This window comes from Oenanthe melanoleuca, chromosome 3 (assembly GCF_029582105.1).
Source record: "Oenanthe melanoleuca isolate GR-GAL-2019-014 chromosome 3, OMel1.0, whole genome shotgun sequence".
In the NCBI taxonomy this organism is placed as follows: Eukaryota; Metazoa; Chordata; class Aves; order Passeriformes; family Muscicapidae; genus Oenanthe; species Oenanthe melanoleuca.
Window position 1 is genome coordinate 25014276 of NC_079336.1, and position 23845 is coordinate 25038120.

The 23845-nt window shown below is 35.0% G+C and overlaps 1 protein-coding gene across 1 annotated transcript in view; it reads right to left on the reverse strand.

Moving 5' to 3' along the window:
- The window catches only part of EYS (eyes shut homolog), a 674079-nt gene that overhangs the window by 120677 nt on the left and 529557 nt on the right, over window positions 1-23845 (reverse strand). Inside the window, exons 37-38 of the mRNA XM_056488606.1 lie at window positions 20528-20692; window positions 13353-13506 (exon numbers count right to left, since the gene is read on the reverse strand). Coding sequence (XP_056344581.1) covers window positions 13353-13506; window positions 20528-20692 — 319 coding nt within the window. The remainder of the gene's footprint in view (window positions 1-13352; window positions 13507-20527; window positions 20693-23845) is intronic.

Sequence of the window (23845 nt, forward strand, 5' to 3'; positions counted from 1 at the left end):
ACCCAACATAAGTTATTATTAAAAATTATTTTAGTCTTCATCTATGCACCTCAGAATCTTGTAATTAATATTAAATACATTTTATAATAAAAAGATCTCGGTAAATCTTGTATCACAGGGAAAAAGCTGAAGGAGATGAACAGACTTGCCCAAGATATTGTCTGAAGAATGTCAAATACATCAGGTAATGAGTGAAAGTTCTGTGATTGTCATGCTTTTGTTGATCTTATGTGAAGTTATTAGAAATCAGAATGAATTAATCTAAATTAATCTAAATGAATTAATCTAGAAATTGCTTTTAAAGAACACACCTACTGCACTTATTAAATTGCAGCAGTCAAATATTTGCCTGTTTTTAGTCAATATTAAGTGCCTTGCTTAATGATGAACCTGGAAAACTTGGCCTGCCAGGCATCTGCCTCTCATTTGTGTGCCAGAGGAAGAGAGCTGGCAGGAAGATAGGATGAGCAGGATTAGGTCAGCTAATTCTATCACTGTTTTCATTAAACAGCTATTGCAGTTTTTTTAAATTAAAAGCCAACCAAACAAAAAAATAAGCAAACAACTAAACAAATGCCCCAACCAAACCAAACAAGCAAGCAAACAAAAACCCCCCAAAAAATAGGCAACTGTTTGGTAAGGAAGGAAAAAATCACTGTACTCTTGTGCCTGACATATAAAAGACAGGACACCTGCTGATGATTCAACTCTATGTGCTGCCCATAATTAGACAAACAAAATAAATTGTGTGGGGAAGCAGTTATGGAAGATCTACTTCACGAGTACTTTTTTTTCTTTTCTCTGTCTTCCTTTTATCCCTTATTCAGGAAGGGTTGAGGGAGCAAAGGAAGTTCTGTGTTTGTCCTCTATTGTCACTGCTGAATATTGAAGTAACAGTTTGGGCAGGCAGGGAAGAAACAGACCTTATTTGGCTTGAATAAAATACAAATTCTACACTGACAAAAAAAGAGAACATGATTATTTCTAGAGGGAAAACTGAAAAGAGGAAAATGCTTATTAAGCGAAGTTTTTAATACTACTTTTTAACAACTGAACATTTTGGTATCTGCTCTCCATGTTAATGATTTAATGTGAGGTATTGTTATAGGAGACATTCTTTGGAGCCCATAGAAAACTATCCTCATTTATCTGGGGTTAAAAGGAGCAGAGATACTCTCAGCTATTGACATGTAAAATATTTAAACAACTCAAGATGCAATATGGAAGAATAAAATATCCAAATTTTTGTCTGTTTTTTGTTTAAAGTGAGATTTTAAAGGTATAGAATATGTACATAAAGTTTTTTGCAATATAATTTATTTCATGATCTGAAGATGCAGCAGTGCTATGCTGTCAAAGTTGCAGGTCTCAAAACATTAGTTCATGTTTAGTTCAAGAACATGTGTAAGGTGAGATGAGATATATACTAGCTTCTTGCAGCTCATCTTGAATTTAAACTGAACAATTCTGTGCTGCTTCATTTCCTGCTCAATGTAGCTGTAAATGTTTTGGCCCTTTGGTTGTCTGTACTCAGTACTCAAACTTTGGTGTACTTAACTGTCTTCCTGCTCTTAACTGAGAAAAATGGCAGCAGATTTTGAGTAGTTTAAAAAGAAAAGGTACAAAAGGAAAAAACCACAAAATATCATGACAAGAATTCTAAGTGACAGCAAAAATACATGTTCAGAATTTAATCACTACTATAATACTACATGGCCAATGAGATAAAAGCTACCAAAAAAATGTCACAACCTTGCTGCCAACCTGTCAGAAAACATGATCAGCTGTAATAAACTGTATGGACAAATCACTTAATTACTTTAAATCACAAAGGAATGACATGAAGTGAACTAAATCTGACAGTGATACATTGAATGATGTTTGCATTCTGTACATTAACTCCTCAGAGGAAGAATGAGAGGAGTTTCAAGGTCTAGGCCTCTTTTTGGATCCAATAGCCATACTTGCTTGAGTGGTAAAATATTTCATATTTAATCTACTGTTAATAAGGGACAGTTTTAGTCAATATGAAACTTTGCTGCTGCCACAAAGAATGGTACCTGATTGAAGAAACTGTTCAGGGAGTGTAACTAGTGATCTGACCTGATTAAAAACAAAATTAACAAATCCCCCAAAAGATAATTTTTTAGTCAGATCAGCAGAATTTCTACAGCAGTTCACAACTAATCAAACCAAGTTAATCACCCTTCTGTTTAATTGCCTGCTTGGTAAGACTGGCATTATCTTCCTGAACAAAGAGGGCTTTAATAAAGATATTAATTCCACAAGCTGTAAGATGCTGACCAGTGTAAAACTCACAAGAAAATAAAACATCACAGATGTATGTTGTCTGAAGATACATGATGTGAAATGTAACATATGCAAGAATAGAAGATAATTTGCTTTTCAATATGAATGAATGTTTTTGTATTGGAAGCTGTGAATACCTTAATACCATAGGATTTCTTTTTAGCATTCTGAGACCCTTTACAATTTTTATTTGAGAGAAAAGAAATGGCCATGATGACAGCGTTTCTTTTTTATTAAATAAAGAATTTCACAATTATTAAATATGGGGTTTTTGTTCTGCAAAAACAGAAAAGAAAGAAACAAACAAAACCCCACCAAATAAACCCCAAAATTTTCTGGCTCAGATTTGAAAGCCAAAGTTTAAAGTTTAAAAGGAAGCAGAAGAAACTATGTGGGATTTAAAAAACATTTATAGCTTCTGGAGTGGAGGCTGAGTACTTAGCAAGACCAACAATGCCACATCAACCTCAGTGCATCACCAAACTGAGTTCTAAAATTGAAAACCATGGATAAATATTTGTATAGGCTGCTGATGAGATTATTGTGTTTATTAAGCAATCAGCAAACTCCACTCAGCTGTTACCTTGAGACTTTTTTTCCTTCACATATCCCCACCTTAAATTTCCCATAAAACTGCTTATGTGCCTGCTTCTCCATATAAGAATTTAAGGAATTTCATTTAAGAAGCAGTAAGATAAACGTGCCAGATTCACTACCTCCATGAAATACATTAAGAAATCTCAAAGGATTACAGGGTTAAGTATTTGATTGAAATAAATCCATTTAAACACAGAAATGCATTCTTCTCTTCTGTTAAAAGTGAAGGGAAAACTCAGTCTTAATAATCAATGCCTTTCTCTTCAGCTGGTTAAGGATGAGTACTTTTCATCCAATGAAAGAAATGGTCAGAACACGCCTTGACTTATGTCAGGCACAGACTGGTGTTTAGTTTTGTGTTTTTCACAACATTTGCTGTTGAGCAAAACTTATACCTGCCCCAGAAGGCAGGCAAGCATAATCCTGTTATTTTCCAGATGGATGAACAAAAGAGGTTGCAGAAGATTGTTTCTGACAGTGTTGGGAACAAAACCCAGGGGCCAAACCACATGTCAGATTTACATGAAATGTATTCAAATCAAGAGAAAATGTATTTTCTGAAGGTGTTTTGAACGGCTGCTGAGTAATTTAGTAGCAACACAGCAGGCTCCAGTGTAGCTCTCACATTCACATCTTTCATTACTGTTGGTCTGCTGGGTGCTGGCAGCTCTGACAAGACAATGTGAACCGTAGGGGGGATGAAACAATTTCTGTGACAATGTATAGATGCCTAGTTCCTGGTGTTCTCACTAAAACCCCTCAGCGCAGTAGGAAGTCACATCCACCTTCCCTGCAAACAGCAGAGCAGTACTGCAAATTGCACTGGAGCTGCAGAATAAAAACCACAGAGACACGTGTCCCAGGGCACAGATGTGAACTGGTGCCACACAAACACCATTCCCCCAAACAGGGAAAAGCACAGCAAATGTGTGATACTGCACTTGAGCAAAGCCTCCAGGAAAAGCAATCCACAACAGGAAGAATATCTTTTTAAATGTACTCCAAACCTCCAAGTTGCATGTCTATTTAATACAGTTCATTTGCAGTGTGAGCTCAAAAGCAGATTTGGCATTTTATAATGCTTTGCTAGTTATATCAAAGGACAGGGTTTCCATAGACACCTGTTTACAGGTTCCAGAGAACCTGTTTACAAACTGTTGAAACAGTTACTTTATCTGGAAATACTCTCTAATGCAGCAGATATTTTCCACACCTCTGGAAAAGCCATGGCACCAGCAGTGTGAGACAATAATTACTTTTCTATGCTCACTGTATGCTAACACCATGTGACTACAAGGATTCTCCAATATACCCACATTTACATTGTATTGAACAACAGAATACTTATCCAATACAACACAGCACTACTCATAATTTAAATAAACCAAAGATGTCTCATATCTGTTACAAAATTTTGCCCACACAACTGGACGTGGAAGGAATGCAGGAAAATCATGCTCAGTATCACTTCTGCAGTGGTCTGACCTCAATCAGCTGCCAGCTGCTCACCCAGCTGCTCTCTCCCCTCCCTCTCACCATGACAGTGAGTGTGGGGAAGCACGATGACAGAACTGCTGGGCCAAGATAAAGACAGGGAGATCCCTTATGAATTATCATCACAGGACTGACAGGGGGAAAATTTATTTAATTTATTGTCATTTAAATAGATTTGGGAGGTTATAAACAAAGAGAAAAATTAACGCCCTGCTCCCTAATCCCCTTTTTTCCAGGCTTAATTTTGCTCCATTCCCAACTTCTGTATCTCCCCCACACAAACACTGCAGAAGGAGGATGGGGAAATATGGCTCAGTCTGTAAAAGCTCCTCTCTGCTGCTCCTTCCCCCTGCTCCAGTGGGGATTCCGGTGGGTCACAGTTTTTCATGAAATACCCACCTGCTGCAGACCCTACTGCCAGTGCCTGGGCACCTACACTCTGCACATCTCTTTCCCTAACCTTTGCAGAACTTAGCTAAAATATTAACTAATCAAGTCATGGTCACAAAATGACAAAGCAGCTTTGGATGAAGCTGATCACAGATGTAAAGATGTAACAGCAACATCACTAGCTCCATAGAAAATTGATCAACAAAGCTAAAGAGCATGGGGCAGAAGGCAAATGGCACACAATGGTGAGCAAACAGAGAAAAAAGTTTCCCAGGAGCTTCACAGTCTAAGAAAAAGCCAGGTTAATGTATGCTTCAAAGAACAAGCTAATGATAGTGACAATCAGTGGTGAAGGGATAAATAAAACAATTTCTCCCACCTGAGTTAGTTACACCAAAATATAAATTCCTCACAGAATCTATGCACTTCAGTTACAGGAAGAGAATTACCTTCTTTCCTATGATGTGTTCTGCAAATGAGTTTCTTGCAGACTCTCAGAAAGATGCTATGGATCTCTCTCTCTCAGAAAGATGAAGCTGACTTCTCTCTCTTTTTTCCCCCTCTCTCTTTCATGACTATCAAGGAGGACTATTGAATAAATGTATGTGTGAATTTTACTGAATATTCTCTTTAATCAAGTGACTCAATTTGCAGCACTGAATTTTCTTACTGCTGGTATGCAGAGCTAGACTTAAACTGGCTAGTCTTTAAACAAATAGATGTCTTGTTCTTTCTTCTCTATATATGTGAAAACTAGGTATGAAACTGAAATTTATTCAGAAAGCAAGAATTTAGAAAAAATAAGATTATAGCAATTAAAATTAAATAATGACCATCTCTGTTTCCTCTTTCCCTCAGCTCCCATGAAAAAGGTTATCCCATGAACTACATGAAACAAAGATCCCCAGTACACCTGAGGTCCTGTGTAAGTTTCTGGTCTCAGAGATGGACTGAGTATAGCACAAAATTCAGATCATGCACCAGCTCAGTGTTAACGTTTTTAAAATTCTTTGCATCAGAACATTTAGTCCTTTGAACACTTTTTGGAGATAGGTAAATACTACTTCCACTTTAGACTTGTGTGAAGTAACAAACAAAGATTTACCAAATTTTTTAAAAAGCATGTTGAAAATTTGCTGCTGAGCTAGGAGCTGGTCACCTAGAGCATGAAGAACTTCTGTCTTCTCAGCAAACAGGAGAAAATTCAGCCTAATGCCACAGCAGTCTGGACTGCTCGACTTTGCTGCCTGTTTTGTTGTTTGTGGAGCTCTGCCATCCAGCTCCTCTGTGGTTGTGCTCATGAGCTGAACCAGAGAGAGCCAAACTGGCTTTTTGAGAGACAGATACCTTTTATTGCCCTTCCCTCTACCACTGCTTTCTTGGACATTCATACAAAGGCTGGCTGACTACATGTTTTTATTTTCTACTGGTTTCCAATACCTACAGAGCAAATAGCACTTCCTATTGCTCTCAGCTAAAGCAAACCTGAAGAGAATTGCCAATTGTTACTAGCACACTGAACCAATTTTATTTCTGTATTGATCTTTCACACACAGAACAACAGGTTTGAGGAAGAGAATTAAAAAACTGCTCCTGATTCACAGTTTTATTTTGTTGTGTAGCTCATCAGAACTTTCAAATACAACAGTGTAAACTACTATCTCACTTAGAAAGAAGGCAACAGGGCACCTTCAAAAGATATTTAGCTCTGTACTCTAATGCTATAGTTCCAGGTGCTGTGCCAAACCAACAGAAAGTAAATTGTTGTCTGAAAAGCCCTCTGTGTAAATCATTGGGTGACCAGATATATATGATGAATTTTAGAGAATTTTATGTACATTAGAAATAAAAAGAAAATCTTTTGAAATTATAAAATATTGAACAATATACCAGATTATCTTGAATTTTATTGTTTTATTATTCCTTCTGTAATCCAGTGACTCCTTTCCTTCACATGAATGATATCTGCACTGTTTCACACATGATGTCCAGTGTCCCTTCAGCAGTACTGAAATCCCCTTGTACTAGCATGTGTGTGAAATAACTGTAATTCCTTCCAAGCAGATCAGAAGGACCATGCATCCCACTTCCTCCCTGGAACAGTGGGGCTTGCCAAATATTTAGAAATCTTTGCTGTTTCACCCAGCCTGACCCAGACACAAGAAGATGGAAAAGTGAATCATATGAGATCTATGTGGAGAAACTGTAGTAAATAAGCAATCACATCAACAGTACCTGCAATACAATGCTTATTCAGCACACAGAAAAGACTATGTGCAAGTCTGCACCATTAAAGTAGTGTTTCCTTTAATGCAGAAAGAGAGGGTTCTAAAGAATTTAAGAAATTTTGGGATTTAGTTTAGAATTTTCATGATACAATAAAAAAATCTCTTATATCTTTATCTGCAACAGTGGTGAAAAGCAAATAATAAAATTTTCAAAGCAGACGTATCCAAGAAATGGAAATTGTGTTATACAGACTATAAGAACTTTATTTTTTCTATTTTTCTTGCAGAAACCCAAAGATTCTTTGAATATTGGAATTTTAAAATTATAATGCATACCCAAATCTAAAAGTGAAAGATAAAGAAACGTGCATTCATTATGCTTTAAAATATAAACTTTAATTCTGGTGAATTCACAGCTCACTGTCTTTAGAAGCCCTGATAAATTGTGGCATAGAGATTCAGTAAAATCCCATAGAGAAATAACTGTTGTTAGCAGCATCACTCACTAAGAAAGTAATAATTAATTGCTGCAATTGTCAACAACACATTGAAACTGTTTCTTTAATGGGATTATTAACCTTAAAACTTCCTTTGGAAAATGAAATTTTCTGGTTAATCTGAAAATTACTCTAGATACTATTTTTTCATGTATGATTTGGTCAGAAGTTTTAGTTTTAGGAATACGCATCCTTGTAGGAACTCAAATAACACTTAATGAAACTCTGTAATTTGTCCATAAAAAAAACCAGCAGATATAATTTATTTTGTGATATAGCCTTTTAATCTGAGATAAATGTATAATGACACACTATGGGCTCGAAGATGAAAATATTATGACACCATATGCTGTGAACTGATCTGTGGTCAGCCACTTTGTAATAAACCATCCAAAACCAGCTGATGATTTATTTTTGTGTTCCTCCTTACAGAGTATGAGACACAGAAACAAGCCCTTGACTTATTATAAACATGATTTAGCCACAAGTGTAGCACTAAGGTGTTATAAACCTTGCCCTCATACTGAATGCAAAACACAACACTATACCAGGTTCTGAGAAGAAAACTCTAGCACAGCTGTAACCAGGACAGCTGGCTTGAGCAGGAATGTTGGAAGGGCCTCCAGAGATCCTTTCCAGCCTAAAGAATCACTTGATTCTGTCCTTCTGTGTTCTTGGGTTGTTCCTGTAAGGTCAGTTAATGTGAGAAAATCTAGTGTAAACCCAGAGCATGAAGGGTACAGGAATTCAAACATCTGTTCTTCAAGTCAGTAGCTAATGAGCTCGAACAGCCATAGCAGTTGGTTTGTTGGCTTTGACAGATCACTGATGAAATACTGCATACTGCTGATGAAGGAAGACAAAAAAAGTTTCAGAAAGTAGCTTGTGTTTCTAAACACCCTGAAGGTTCTGTTCATACACAAAAGCTGAAATTCAAACAAACACAAAAGGTAATATTTTCTATATTCTTTATGAGAATCCATTTTTTTGAGTTATTCCAGATAGCAGGCCACATGGAACAATTTAACTGTGATGATTTTATAAACTTTTCAATTTCTATAGAAAATACAGAAAACATAAATGCATGCAGTTTTATATGTGTCCTTCTAAAAGTAATCACAATTTCTCTGCAAAATTTATTTAGTATAATTAATATCCTGCAGCATTTCCAGTTCTATGCAACACAACATGGGTAAAATTCATCTATGTGCAGACTTAAAATTAAAATTTAAATACAAACTATTTAAAATATTCCTTTTTAAAGCCACATCTAAATATGTTTTCCTTAACAATTTTACAAATTAATATGATAAAATAAAAATTCTTAAATCTATCCCAGACTGTTTTCACTGTTAATCTTCAAATAATTTTGAAAAGATGAGGTGTAATAAGATGACAGCGATATTGCATGTAGCTGTCCCAGTTAATTTACCAAATCACCTTTCCACTTCTCATCCATCACATAATTGATTATGTTGGAACTCAGTATTACATGTATGAAACCTAGGCAACACTGTGTTCTTGCTGAGATACAAAACCTGCTGCTCAAATATTTCCAAATCATCATTAAAAAAAAAAAATCCTATATTTCTAGGTAACTGGCAGTGTTGGAAGCAATAGCAAGACATCAGATAATTATGTTTGTTTCCTTATTTTTGTTTACTGATTTAATAGAATTTTAAGCAATATTTTCACACTATGCAGGTTTCCCAACACCTGTAAATAATAATAAAAATATACACTAATATGAAAATCTATTTATCTCTGAAATAATGAAATTAAATAGGTAAACATCATGACTGAAAATGAGCCAACATATTGTATGGATAGTGATTTACACATTTTTTTTTAGAAATACATTTTCAGTATGCACATGCAAGAAAAAACTTTGTACAATAATTCAATCAATTATTTTCTTCTTCTGTAGAAAGGGAGGAAGTAGAAGTGTAGGTAAAATTATGGACACTGATAATATAATAATGTAACTAATACTTATTACATTACGTCTTGCCAAAATGTCCATGTGGAAGTACAAAAACATGCTGAGGACTTTCACAGTTCAGAATGTGCCATCTGCTTTTGAAGCTGGAAGACCAAATAATAAACTCCAGCAACTTCTGTACCACTGCATGGTCTAGGTGAGAGTTGGCCAAATTAACTGGATAATGTATTTAACAAATAAACACTTTTAAGGACAGCTAAAGGTGCCCTTCTCAGCAATGAGTAAATGCTCACATCCATACTACTGGTTAAAGCGTGACAGAAAACTGGAAACAACTGCTTTCAATATGTTCACTTGGAAGATACATGAAAATGTAAATGTACATAATACATGATATAGCTCTGTGGGGATGGGCACTATGTTTATTAAATTCTAGAGAAAATTTCTGAAAGTTCTGCACATAAATAAGATGGAAGACTGAGGCTGCCACATACAGGGAAGATTTTATTTAATGCTTGCTTGGAATCTCCCAAACAGAAAAGGACCTGCACTGTGCAGAACACACAAAAGTGTCATTTAGAGGCTAAAATCTAAGATATCTAAAAAATATCAGTACTCATATTCTAAAAGCAACAATCCACCTTACTGCCTAGAAAAATCAAAATCCTGATGATCTGATTATCTCAATATCTTTCTTGTTAAATTTACCTTCATTCAACCACTGAATTGAAGAAACATCATTTGCCCTTATGGCAGTCATATCACTTTAACCACAAAGTAGAGCAAATTTTGTATCAGGGAAATGCATTTTAGAATCCACTCATAGAATGAAGTGCGTTTGAATTAATGTTCTTTGAATAACTTTAAAGAACAAATCCATAAAACCAATCCAAACTACATTTCAAGTATGTACTCAAAGCTTTAACTGAAAAAAAAATCCAATACAATCTCAATTATGAAATCACAAAAAAATTATACTTGAATGCACATTTTCAAACCAGTAATCAAATCATCCTAAAATAAACAGAAATAGAAACAACGAATGAAATGGCATTGAAACAGGTTTCTATTTTCTTTAGGCAAGGCAAACAAAGTAAGCAATCAGAGCTTTATTGACTTTCTTCTATAAAGCTGCCATTTCACAAGCATCATAAAGACAACGACTGAACATTTAAAACTCATTTAATCTTCATCAGGTTTGAGAAAATGGCCATATTTAAGGAAACCAATCATAGAGTTAAAAGAAAGCAATTGCTCTAAACCATGGGAAGGTATTAGTTTCCTGCACATGTAGATTAAAAAGAATAAGTTTGAAAAAGAGAAAATCTACTTTTATAGATGTTATTGGATGTGTTAATTGTGGTGTTTAACCACTGGAGTCATAGTTGCATCCAAAACAGGAATAACTGCCAAATATGATCTTCCAAAGCAATTCAAAGTCAAATGTAACAAATGTATTGTTCCCCTGTTGGAGAGCTTTGAAACAGTAATAAAATATGGTCATTTATTCTACTCTTTGACTCTTTTCCTGCTTTATAAGCAAAAAAATTCGACACATTAATTTTGCAGGTAAAGTGTAGATAGAATTATCTATCTCCAGCAGTGTCTGAGAACACAAATCAGCAGTTTGTCATGGATCCATATTTCATATCTTATGATACAAGATCTTGGGAGGCTACAACTGCCTTGTCAAGTTTGCTTTTTCCTTTGACAGAGGTTAAGGATGATTGCTGAAGGATTACAATTTTATTGGTGCTTGGTGAAGGATATACTGCTCTCTCCACATTTTAGAAGGACTCACAAGAATAATCACAAGACATTTTGAAGGCCAAGCCCATAAACTCAAATTCATGTAAATCCCTGCTAGTCACAGTCTACAATCACACCTTGCAAGTTATTTAGTATGCTACTGTTTCAAAAGATAGAAGTATAAAATTCCAGTAAACAAAGGAAATGTGTAAATTGGAGTGACATTATTTTTTAGTGCAACAACAAGAAGGAGGCCATAAATACAGAGGTGTTATTTTTAAGGCAGAAAAAAAAAGGAAATAAATTTTTTGGTGCAAATTTGAACTCTATACCTAGAATCAATTTTTTACTTGCTGTTTAGCTAAGATATTGTTAGGCTTTGAAATCTGTACAGCATTTTAATGGCTTAAATGTATGAAGGAAAGACAGTGCTACCACAGCTGATACAGTGCAGACAATTATCTGAGCAATGTCTCATACAAGAGAAGTCTCTGGGATTAAAAAAAACAAACTTAGATTATTAGTATGAGCTGTATAACTCAATTATTTTCTGAGAGAAAAAAACTCTTTATCGGCTAGATCAAAAGGAGAGGAAGTGATATAATTTTCTTTGTAAATTTTATATACTTTTATAACCTTTACAAAAATCCTAAAATAAAGAAACTGTTGTATAATAAGATTTTAATGCATGCTTTGTGACTGCTCCATTTACACTAGATGCTAATACTAATCATAAAAGGAAAAAAACATCCTTGTTTTAAATGTAGAAAAAGAGTGATGTAGAGACCTGTGGCTGAGAAGAAATAGAAGATGGAAAAAAACAGTTTCTTAAATGGCAGCTCCTATTAGCCTTCCATATATTGAAAAGAAGATTTATATTCTAAGAACTTTGTTTCTAAAAGAAGTGGCAAAGATTATGGGTTAAGCTTTTAAAAAACCCTGAGCATTCTCTTCTCCCCATATCAATCTACTCTATGTACTGAGATCACCCAACCTCTGTCCTTTTAGAATTTATCAACATTTACATCACAGAGAAACAGTTTAGAGGAAAACTACAAATTTTAATTTGGTTTTCTTTTTTTGGTAGTAAAAGGCAACTTTGAGAAATCTAACATTTGTGTTTCACGGTAACTTCTGTCGCAGTCTCCTTCGCGTACTATCCTTTAGCAGCAAAAACAGGTCTACCTAAGGCTTCCTTTAATTTAATAAGTGCACGCTACATTCCCTCACATCACAAATGTTTGCAGTTCAGGTGCAGCAATTAGGCCTAATACTTAAACTATGTAAAAAAAAAAAGTTATCTGAATCACAGTAATTTGATATTTTATGTGGCAGTCAGAATTAATTCTAAAACGTTTCTGAAGTGAAGATTGAAAACTTGACCATTATTTAACATTACTAATATAAATATAACAATAAGATCCTATATTATTTCTGTTTTACTTCTTACCTAGCTTACATACATAAAATTCCAAGACTGGAAAGGAGTTAATTCATTACCAAAGCATGACACAAATACCCATCTCAAAATGATAGATGAACCACTCTGAGAGGCATTGTTTCTACAAGATGAAAAGTGACAGTAGTGATTAGCCACTCTTGCATAATGCTGATAGTGCAGTGGCAAATGTAGATATGACAACTTTTAGGACCATAGTTGTTTGGATAAGACTTTTAAAATCACCAAGTTCTCCTCACAATGTGAGATGTTGATAGCATGTCCATTTTAAATTTTTTATCTTAAACAATAGATTAGTCTTATATTTAGCACTAAAATTCAGATGACAAATCTAATTTATTTAATGTGTTAACTAATAAGCATAAAATATGAGACCCCCATTTGTGATCTCCAAAATTATGTTTAAACTGTTTCAGTTCTCAAACTGACCTAATCTGTATCTGTAAATGTGTCTGGACTTTGAATGATTCATGAGCTCTCCAAAGGACTGAAATAATCTGTGTGAACTAAAACATATTTTCAATCAAGGAGATAACCTTATGAAAAATGTTTCCAAATTTGATTTCTAATTTGACTTATCTTTTTATTGTCAAAAAAAAAAAAAAAAAGAAAAAGTGGAATCACATTTGATTGCTCTATATAGATGAGTAAAAGTCTTTTAGTGTAACCCAGTGGTAAATTCTTACCTTATTGCAATAGGGATGAGTATGCCCTTGCTGACAGATTGGTTCAGGGATACAGTCAGAATGTTCTGAGAGTTTCCACAGCCTAATCGAACTGTGGGTCTTCCCTCCACAAGATACAAGTGAAGAAACTGCTCTCCAAAATTTCTTTCACCAGCTTTGAAAACAAAAATGGAGATAGTCACACTTTTAAAAGGGTAGGATGGCACAGAAGTATTTCACACTACTGGAACACCAACACCAAACACAATGCCTATGTACAGGCTCTCTACATCTCTGTGCTTAGCTGATAACAGTTAAAAGTACAAGAAAATAAAAGACAAAATTAATACCACTGCAGTTGCATCAATCTTACATTAATTGAACTTCTCTCTATATCCATAAGTATCATTGAGGCAACAAAGGCGACAATAAAAGAACAAAATCACATCCATTCAGCTTTTCAAATAAATTATAGACAAGAAAAATTGTAACAGAACATCTCTTATAATAGTTTCTTATAATGGCTGTTCTACATAAAAAGGACTGGCACCTACAGTTTCAAATGATATTGGGTGAATTTTCCCTTTGAATTTAACTGTGTTTACTTTTCATAAAAGGTAAGTTCCTGTTTACAATTTTTATTCCTCTTCAAGACAAATAGCTAAAACTATATTTTACTGTATTTTACTATGTATATTTTTTACTATGTATTATTTCACAGTATTTTACTATGTTTAACTGAAGTAAAAAAGACCCAGTAACTGGGTCACAAAACTGAATTTACTGCATGTATTATTTGATGTACTACTGCTCTGAATAGGAGAGCGTGGGTGCTGGCATGGATGTCAGATTGGTAGAAATCTTCCTCTAGATTTGGGGACCCTCAGTTGTGGAGGTCCTGGGTTTGGGTGTGTGAGTCTGGAGTGAGTCTGTCCGTGAGCCATAAGCAGGAGTGCTCTGGAGAGGATCAGAAGGGCTGGCTCTGGGCTGGGTTTCTGCTGCTGAGCAGGAGCCTGGAGGCACTGCTGGAGAGGGCCTCAGATCAGAATGTCCTTTAATATTTTTACATTAAAGAAAGGTAAAGAGAGCGAAGACATACTCGGGACTTGGAAAACATAATAAATTTATAAAGAAAAGATTATCAACTTTATTTTAGAACACAAAACAAAAAGCAAACGCTGATCTTTTAGAAGACAGAGAGGGACAACAGTCATTGCAACTGGCTGATCATTTCCTTTTGCATAGTTCCTAGCAGAAACAATTCACAAAGTAAACTCCCTCCTTGAGAGCAGCTTTCTAGTCAACACTGCATTTCTTCACTCTGTTACAAATCCTGATGACCTACTGATGTCTTTTATGCTTAGACATATTTTGTATTCTGAATACCTAATTAACTCCAAAGCTATTTTAATTTGACTGGATTTCATGCCTTTGGCGTTTACAATTTCCTTCTACAATAGTGTGATATTTTTCTTTCAAAATATATTGCACTATTGCACTGCTTTTTAACCCTCACATAACTGACATATGCACATATTGTATTATTTGTTTCCTTATCTTCTCCCCTCCCTGCACATGCTATTCCTGGCATTTCCAATTTCTACCTACTAGAAATTTTCCAATTTCTAGTAAGTAGATTTGTGAGTCACATTGATTCAGAGAGAATGAAGTGGCTGTGTCTGTGTGTGCATACAACGTCTTGAAAAAGTGAAGTTACAGATGAACAGCTTGTTTCCCTTCTCCCAGTGCTCTGTCTATTCACATTGCCTACTAGTAAAAAACTTGGAAGAAGGTCCTCATTGTTACCAGTAAAGTGAAAAAATCTGGGACAGCTCTCCCAAAGGCAGCATTACTTCTTGAAACTTCAGTGAGTGTTGCTGCTTGAGCTTCAGTCTAGGGAGCACTTTTAAGTCACACTTACAGGTGACTAACAGCATTCTTCACATTATTTGCTAGGTGGTATGAAATTCTTTGAAAGGACAATCCTTTAAATCTTTCTTCAGTGAACATGAGGAGGCAGAGAATTTTGTTCTGGCTATGTGAAGGAGCATATGCTCCACAGTGTGTATGATGGAAATCACCTTCACAGGAAAAGCCTGAGTCATAAGCAAAACAAAGAAGCTCTGGGAAGAGACAGAGATCAGGAAATACCTGAGTTAATAATCTTGTTGGATATTAGGGGCAAGTTGTCTCAACCATAGTAGAGATTATGTAAGAGGTTCAGGCTAAAGAACCCAGATCTCAGCAATCATCATTTCACAGGAAACTGCTAGCTGGAAGGTTGTTTTTGTACACCAGTATGACAACAAACAACTAGCCTTTAGCCTCAAATTATTGCCTATCTAAAAGATAGATTTGAAGTTCCATTACAATATGGGATAAGCTTCATTAAGAAAGGAAATCTATTTTGACACAGAGGAAGGGTGCTGTGAAATGCTCTGCTTGAAAATGCCAGCTGAAATAAGAAACAAAGAGACTACAGGTGAAATGCCTGAAATGCCCCTATTTAGTTTCATAAGGGTAAGGGGAATATGGGAAGATCTGGGGAACAGAGCTTTTGAGAGCACAGGAAATAATTTATGAGCACAGTTTATGAAAAGGGAGCTGTTGTCCTTAAGGAATGCTATAAACATGGGCTGAAATCCAATTGTCAGAAGTTATAGGCTACCATATACAGCAGAAGCTAAACAATCTACCCTTGAAGGGATTGTAAGCAGCATTATGCTGACTCTGTTAAAAGTGAAAATGATGAAGTAAAACTTTATAACTGTATCAGGTTTTTATGATCACTAGCAATTTATTTTTTTTTGTGGCTAAATATCACAATTTGATTTGACATGTTAATGAAATTTAATCATGCAAACAAATAAAATAATTAAGGAATAGAATAGAAATTTTATGAATGCATTCTGTAGTCAACAAATAAATCACCTCAAATGCTAATCTTTATTGGCACAAATGTAATTGCAACATTCTATCAACAAATTAAACATAAGGTAAATGTAAAAATTCCAGACAGTTTTCGTCCATTTACTGTTAGCATTCTGATATTTCTTGAATGTATACTGAAATAATTAGGGAAAAAATAATTATTAAGAATGTAAATATGTTTTTTTGGTTTTTTTGGTTTTTTTTTGTATTAAAACAGATGAACATATAGTAATTTTCTATAAATCACACACAGGCTTCTATGATATCCTATCTCCCCTTTTTTTTAACAGACAATCTATTTTTGGAAGACTCTACAAGTCCTTAGTGCTTGGTAATTTCAACCAACTGTTGATAAAATTAATGCTAATAAATAGGAAAATTACTTTTAACAAAAATATGGTATGATTTACTAAAGTGACATGCCTAGCACATGTAATGATCTCATGGGCTGCCTATTAGCCCATAAAAAACTTATTTGCTGTATTCTCTATATTCATTTTATTTGTCTTATATATATTTACATATATAATGCAATAATATAATTGGACTAACTGCTAAAACGTATTAAAATAATGCATTGATAATTTAAGAGTTCTGTTCTCTCTATTTTATGGCACATGGACATGAAAAGGTGAAGAAGGCACAGATCTTTTTTGTTCTTCACTGGCTGATGTACAAGGTAAAGACAGATGCAAGTTTTAATCCTTTTATGTTATCCTTATGATTTTGATTTAAATAGTCTTCTTATGCATACAGCCAGGTTCAAATTCATTTGTGTATCAATAGCATCTTGTCTGAGCTTTCGCCCTGTAATTAAATGTTTACTAATTATCTGCCAGAAAACCAGATGTAGCCTCACCACCACCTGGTAAAAACAGGTGTGTGTAAAATGTGTAATCTAGAGGTGGATTAATCTTAAAAAAATAATCAAAATGTGTAATAATTTTCTAGTAAAGTACCTCTGAAAGAAGCAGATCACTGTAATGTTCTTTCTATTAAAAAAATTGACAGAAAGTTTTTTGTTTTATGAGAATGTGAAGTCATTGTAACTGTAATCATGAAACCATTGCTAACCTGCATAAACTAGCAGAATCTGAAAATGTTTGGAACATTAACCCTTAGAAGTGTGTGGTTCTTGTGCCTAGTGAGTGCAACAGCCTTAAGTTGGCTTTCTGATGATGGCTCATTCCTCAGATGTTTGATGATAACACAGCTCCAGAAAAGCAGCAGTAAGGGCAGGAGTGATATTACTATTAAAAACAGAAGAGCTGGCAACAGCAGCTTCCCTTTTCTAGTATTTAGAAGTGAAAATGAAAGACAAAGCAGGTAGAAAAAAATGGGTATGAAGGAAATATAGAGAAAGCATATGAGGGAACTCACAATTTATATTTATTTACAGACGTGCTTCGTGCCTGCATACAGGAATAATTTAAAAATTCCCAATTATCTGTATAGGCACATGGAGTTCATCCCTAAAACACTGGAGAGATTTTTATTTACTAATTAATATTATATTTTATTTTATATTATATTCATGTAAAACTAAAGAATATTGATCTGAACCATCAAAATAAATATTTACAATATCTGGAAAGGAATCTAATTGCCAGGGAGACACAGAACAAAAAAAGAAAGAGTAAAAACAAGGAAAAGAAATTTGTGCTATAGAAAGAGGGGCAGAGATTGTTAAAGTAGAAATGCAAAGGAAAGGTCTGTCTAATGTTAAACACAGTATCAGAATTCTACAAGATGTACAGTCATCTACTAATTTCTGTGTCTGTGTTCCACAGCCAGGCAGAGATCCAAGTTTTACTTATTTTCTTATTTATTTATTTAGCTTAACAGAAATCCAACCTTAATTGAAACCTACTGGTCACTAAAAGAATGGAATATTGCAAATCAGTTAAAATTCCATTTTAGAGGTAACAAAGGGAATGAGAATGCAAGTATGACATGCTAATGAAAACCTATGAAAAAATGGTGAGTTTTTACTGTGTGAAAATATACAAAAATTCTCCCAAGCTCCTGGAGCTACTCCAGCTTGATTTTAGTGTATCACTAATCCTGACCACACTTCTTCCTTTATGAGTACATGAAGGGACAAGAAATGAGCTGTGAGACAGTCCATGGAAATCTCAGATATGGGTGACTGAAAGCAAAAACCTTCATGGCTCTCCACCAATGCCATTCTATCTTTCCAGATAGAATGTATTCTAAAGAATGTGAAGTCCTCAAATACTGCTGAAACAAAAGCTCTGCAAACACCTGAAAAATACCCTAGTAACAATTTTCCATGTACAGTATGAACTAGTAGCTGAACAGGTTACACCAGGTTTTAATATCTAATTAGGTTAGATGCAGGATGAGTAAATTATCTAGAAAAGAAAATGCATAGACTCATATGAATTGGTCATCTAATTAACCCCTTGCAATGAGCAGGGACAACTTTGACCAGATTAGTTTTTTCAGAGTCTTCTCAAACACGCCTTGGATAATTCCAGGGACGAGGAATCTGCCACTTCTCTGAGTAATCTATTCTAGTACCTTGCTCCCCATATTGTAAAAGAAAATTCTTCTTTATATCTAGTATACATTTACACTCTTTCAGTTTAAAGACATTACCCCATGTACTATTACAACAGGTCTTGCTAAAAGGTTTAACCTCATATTTCTCATAAGCAGCCTTTTAATACCTAAGGACTGGAATGTAGGGTCTCCAGAGCCCTCTCTTCTCCAGGCTGGACAAACTCAACTCCTTTAGCTTCAGAAAATAGCATTTCCTCCTGAGCATAGCAGAGAATCTTTTTTTTTTTTTTTTTTTTTTTCTTTTTGGAGTTCTTTGAGATTTTTGGTTCACAGAGATGCTTACTCAGGGTTTATGTGTAAATAGCAAGATTAACTTTGGCTAAAGCCAAATTACTTTGCAGTGATGAAGCAATCAAAATCACAAAATGTCAAATATATTCAAAGTATTTCCAATAACCTTCCATGAATTCTTCTTCAAGGGCAAATAACTCCTCTTAAAATTGAAATACCTAACAAGTATAAAACATTTTGATATAAAGAACTGCCACATCACCACTTGTTCATGATTCTTAGCAAATTTTGCAGTACTGTAGCTTAGAGAGCTGCAGCAACAGCCTAGATATAACATACAAGGATTTGAGATACTATTTTGAAAAGCAGTAAATATTAATTTTCCATTTGAGGCTAGAGTATTTCACATCTAAAAAAATTCTAGCTCAGATAATAAAAGGCATAATTAAATAATGCCACAAATCTTATATTACTTTTAACCCTGGCTTATAAATACTTACACAGTTCAAGTGAATTCACATACACTACTACCAGATTAATATAAATACAACAAAATTTAATCAGAATAATTTATGCTATAATCAACAAGATTTCTTTGTGTAGAGAAACCCTAGGAAGCTTCAGTGAACTGAAACTGCTCCTAATTATTTTGTCTTTGTGGAATAAATCTATGAAATAATAATATTTTTCTATCTCTTCTTGAGTTGAAGAAGAAATCACTCCACATTCCATGTTTTCCATTTGCAAGAAATTGCAAGATAAAATATATAATGAAATACTCAACTGGCAGAGAAGTCTATTTTTTTCTTGCTGACTAGTGAAAAGTGTACTTCTGTCTCAGAAGTTTATGCCATATATTGAGGAATGAAATATGCAGGCAAGAAGCAACTTTTTATGTAGTATTAGCAGGCATACATCCAAGTCTGCAAGTATACTCTCTGGGGATCACAAAAGAATTCTCTGAAGTGTGAAATCACAGTAAGTACTTCAAAATATGGCAAAACTGCAGAACTTAAGATAGTTCCATAAATCAAGAATTTGGAACCAAGATCACAATTATAAAAAGTGAGACTCAATCCAACTATGAAGAAGCTGTTTCTCTATTATAAGTTGTTCAAAACTTCTTCAACATTTGTATTTTAGAGCTGTAAAACTTAAAACTGAAGTCATATGCTTGCTATGTTCTTTCTTGTCAGGAAGCTGCATTTTCTCTTGTAAGTTATGTTTTGCTTAATGAGTCATGAATTAAAGAACCTTCCAGAGGAACACTAAGAACAATGGTTTGAATTTTATAATGCAGCATGCATTAGAATACCAAAAGGCTTCTCCTGCATTTTAATGACTCATTTTGCTGTTGAAGAGGAAATGCCAGCTGATGTACACTAAAGTTAATAAGGACCTGAAGGAGCTAAAACTGATACTTAACTTCAAGTATCTTTGGTACTCACTGTAAAGAATTGTGCCATTTAGAGCAGTTGTTTTCACTGTCAAGTACAGAGTTGTCAGATTGCTTGTTTCCTGCCCAGATGCAGTCCTGGTATCAGATACAGATGTCAGAGAAGGTAGCTCCAAATAAGAATTTCCAGTGAAGGATGGGAAAAACAATGATATGTCTGAAATGAACAACAAAAAGCTAATTTTAATGTCTTATTACAAAATAAAGTAATAAAATGCAAGCACATAAAAAAGATCCATTTTTTATACCTGTGAATAGCATCATCAACAATACCATTTGCTGAGTATGCATATAAATTTATTTAATTTAAAACATTCAAATAAAATACACAGAAAATGAAAAAGTTCTAGCATCTGCCTATTACCAGAAGTGAAAAGACCATTATAGGAGGGATTACTGCTAGAAGATGCAAATTAAAAAGGCTGTCATAAATTTTCATCTTTACAGATGTGTCAGGGCAGAACTTTTGTCCTATGACATATCTGTGAAGTGCTTTTTATTTTTATTTCTAGACAAGAAACCCAACTTTTTTTTTCATTTTTAAGACACTCGCAGTTTTGGGGTTTGAAATTATAATGAGGATGCCATTGGACAGTATATGCATTTTCCAACTCTACTACTCTAGAAATGAATAATTGTTAAGAGAAAATTTTTAAGCATGAAGCCTTAACATTTACAATGTTTATTGCATTCATTACTTCAGTCATTATGGTTTTTGGGTTGTTTTACCCTGTAGACATAATGATAGTACCATGAATGCAATAAAAAATAAACTAAAACTAATTGAGGTTGGGCAGAATGTCTTCCTGATGCTTTAAGAATCCTATTTAGCAAAAACATCTTGAAGATTGCCCAGAATGATCATCAGGGATATGAACAAGGAATTAGCATCAGGAAAAGTATTTTGAATTCAGATAATATTTTTGCAAAGAATTTTTTAGTTTAATGAACTAAAACTACACAATGGATCTGTGAGTGATGATTACACACTGGCATGACAAGTACTTTCTTTTTTAAAGAAAATTGTATTCACTTTATTCATTTGTTGTTTGTGAATCTGACCACTGTTTACCCTCTGGTGTTTTTATTGGACTCAAGAAGAAAGGACAAAGGGAAAGGCCTAAGCAAGCACATGTGGAAGGACAATCATTAAAAGCCCCACACCCTGACAGCAAAAGAAAGGCAGGATGGAAAGCAATGACTAGTTATGTTTCTAAATCATAAAGTCAGGATTGTTGGAGAAACTGGAAAAAGCTGCAGGGTGAGAAAAAGGTCAGTGGCATTGCAAATCAGAAGCAGACCTACATGATTATGAGAGTGCTATTTGCCTAATTAAATTCATACTTTCAAGAGAAACAGTATTAGGTGATCTTGCAGTGTGGTGCAGGGCCACAAACAGGATTAAGGGCTGGGTTCTCTTTCACATGAAGAAAGGCTGAGAGCCAGAACTCCCAGGGCTGCAGAAGAAAAAGCTCAGCTGGATCTTATCAAAATGTCTCTAAATAAGTGGGGATGGAGAAGAGGGAGCCAAACTTCTCTCTCAGCAGTGCACTTGATAGGCAATGGGTACAAATCAAAACCCAGGAAATTATGGAAAATATGGAAACTCATTTTCACTGTTAGCATGGTCAAACATTGGCATAGGTTACCCAGAGAGGTTTGTAAAGTCTCAATTCATGGAGATTTTCAAAATCTCACAGGGCATGGTTGTGAGAAACTTGTTCTAGGTGCTCCTGCTCTGCTTGAGCAGGGGGTTGGACATGATGGTCTCAGGATGATGGTTCCTTCCAACCTCAACAAATTGGTGATTCTGTCATCCTTCACAGAGAGGTTCTGTGCACTCAACCTTATTTATTATTCTTCAAGTGCAGTGCCTTTAGAAACCTCAGTGTTGTTCAGTACTCACAATATAGTGGTACACTGAGCAACAACGCTATTAAAATGTCTTTTATTAGGTAGTTAAAAAAAACAACTAGTCAACTTGGAGACTAACTGCCTGCAATTTATATTCTAAATTAAAATTAATCTGTGAAGTTTCTTTCAGCTAGGTGAAGGGAAGGGGGAGAAGAAGGAGGAGGGGAAAGAAGTATGATATATCTGGGCAATCTGGAAAGGAAGGACAAACTCATCAGTACTTTAGGAAGGATAGATCCCTTCAAAGAAGAGATCTCCCATAAAGGTTTAAAACTTTCCAGGTAGTCCATCACCTTGCATCCAGAAGCCTTTGCATAGATGTATAGGTAAAATTACTGAGAAAAGCTGCTATTTCAACCATCATGTCTACATCTGCAGTGCTGTGCCCAAAGCAGCCTAGGCTTCCATCAGCAGTGCTGTCAAGTCCTCTCAGAAATCAGAAGAGGCAAATACAGCAACTGCATCAGAAACAAACGCATACCTGGCAAAAAAGCCATCCAGAAATGCCAAGATGCAGAGCACATCCTCTTCCCCATGGTGGGCAGGCTATTAGCCCGCTGATCCTTAGCAGCCATTTCCTGCCCTAAAGCTCTACAGCAGCTGCAATCTGCTGCAAGGCTATAACATCAGTAAAGAGGTCACTGAGAGCATAGGGATTAGTCTTCTGCTCGGATGAAGGGCCTAAGTGGGAAAAAACAGATTGAGTCTGTGTATTAAGAATCTAAATCTATGTCTGTGATAAAGTACACAGATAGAATACTATGGGGAAAAGCTGCCTGTCTGGATGAAATTTTTCCACTTCCCTCATTCTACTAAAATCTTAATTAGCAGAAATTAAAGTCCCATGCAGCACTGACCATGACTGCCCACTGGTAGGATCCATGAATCAGATCCAAAGAAGGGCTGAACTACAATGGACTAAATCTCTACCACCTTATGAGAGTATTTTAATACTGCTTACTAGCAATATTTACAGATCTCCATATTTTAAGATGGTTGCTGGCAATAAATAATTTAGTATTTGATTCATTTTATGGGACAGGTTAACAAGAAGAAGTAGTTACTTAATTCCACCCTGGGTCCACTATCTGACACTGTCACCTCTGTCCATGATCACAAGGGCTCCTCCACTGGGGCAGTGGTCTCCAAAGTGAGTGGAGTGCATGCAACCTAAGGGATTCTCAAACCAATTAACTAGGATATAGGAAGAAATATAAAATTTCTCACATTTTAAGAGGAAAAAAGATTGTAAATAATCCAAGAGAAAAAAATTATAGCAGAGACCACAGAGCTGGATCTGAATTACCTGACAAACACATATTGATAATTATACTTTAAAAATTTATCTGACGACTCAAATTTTCTACTGAAATAAATAGATTATCTGGGATATTAT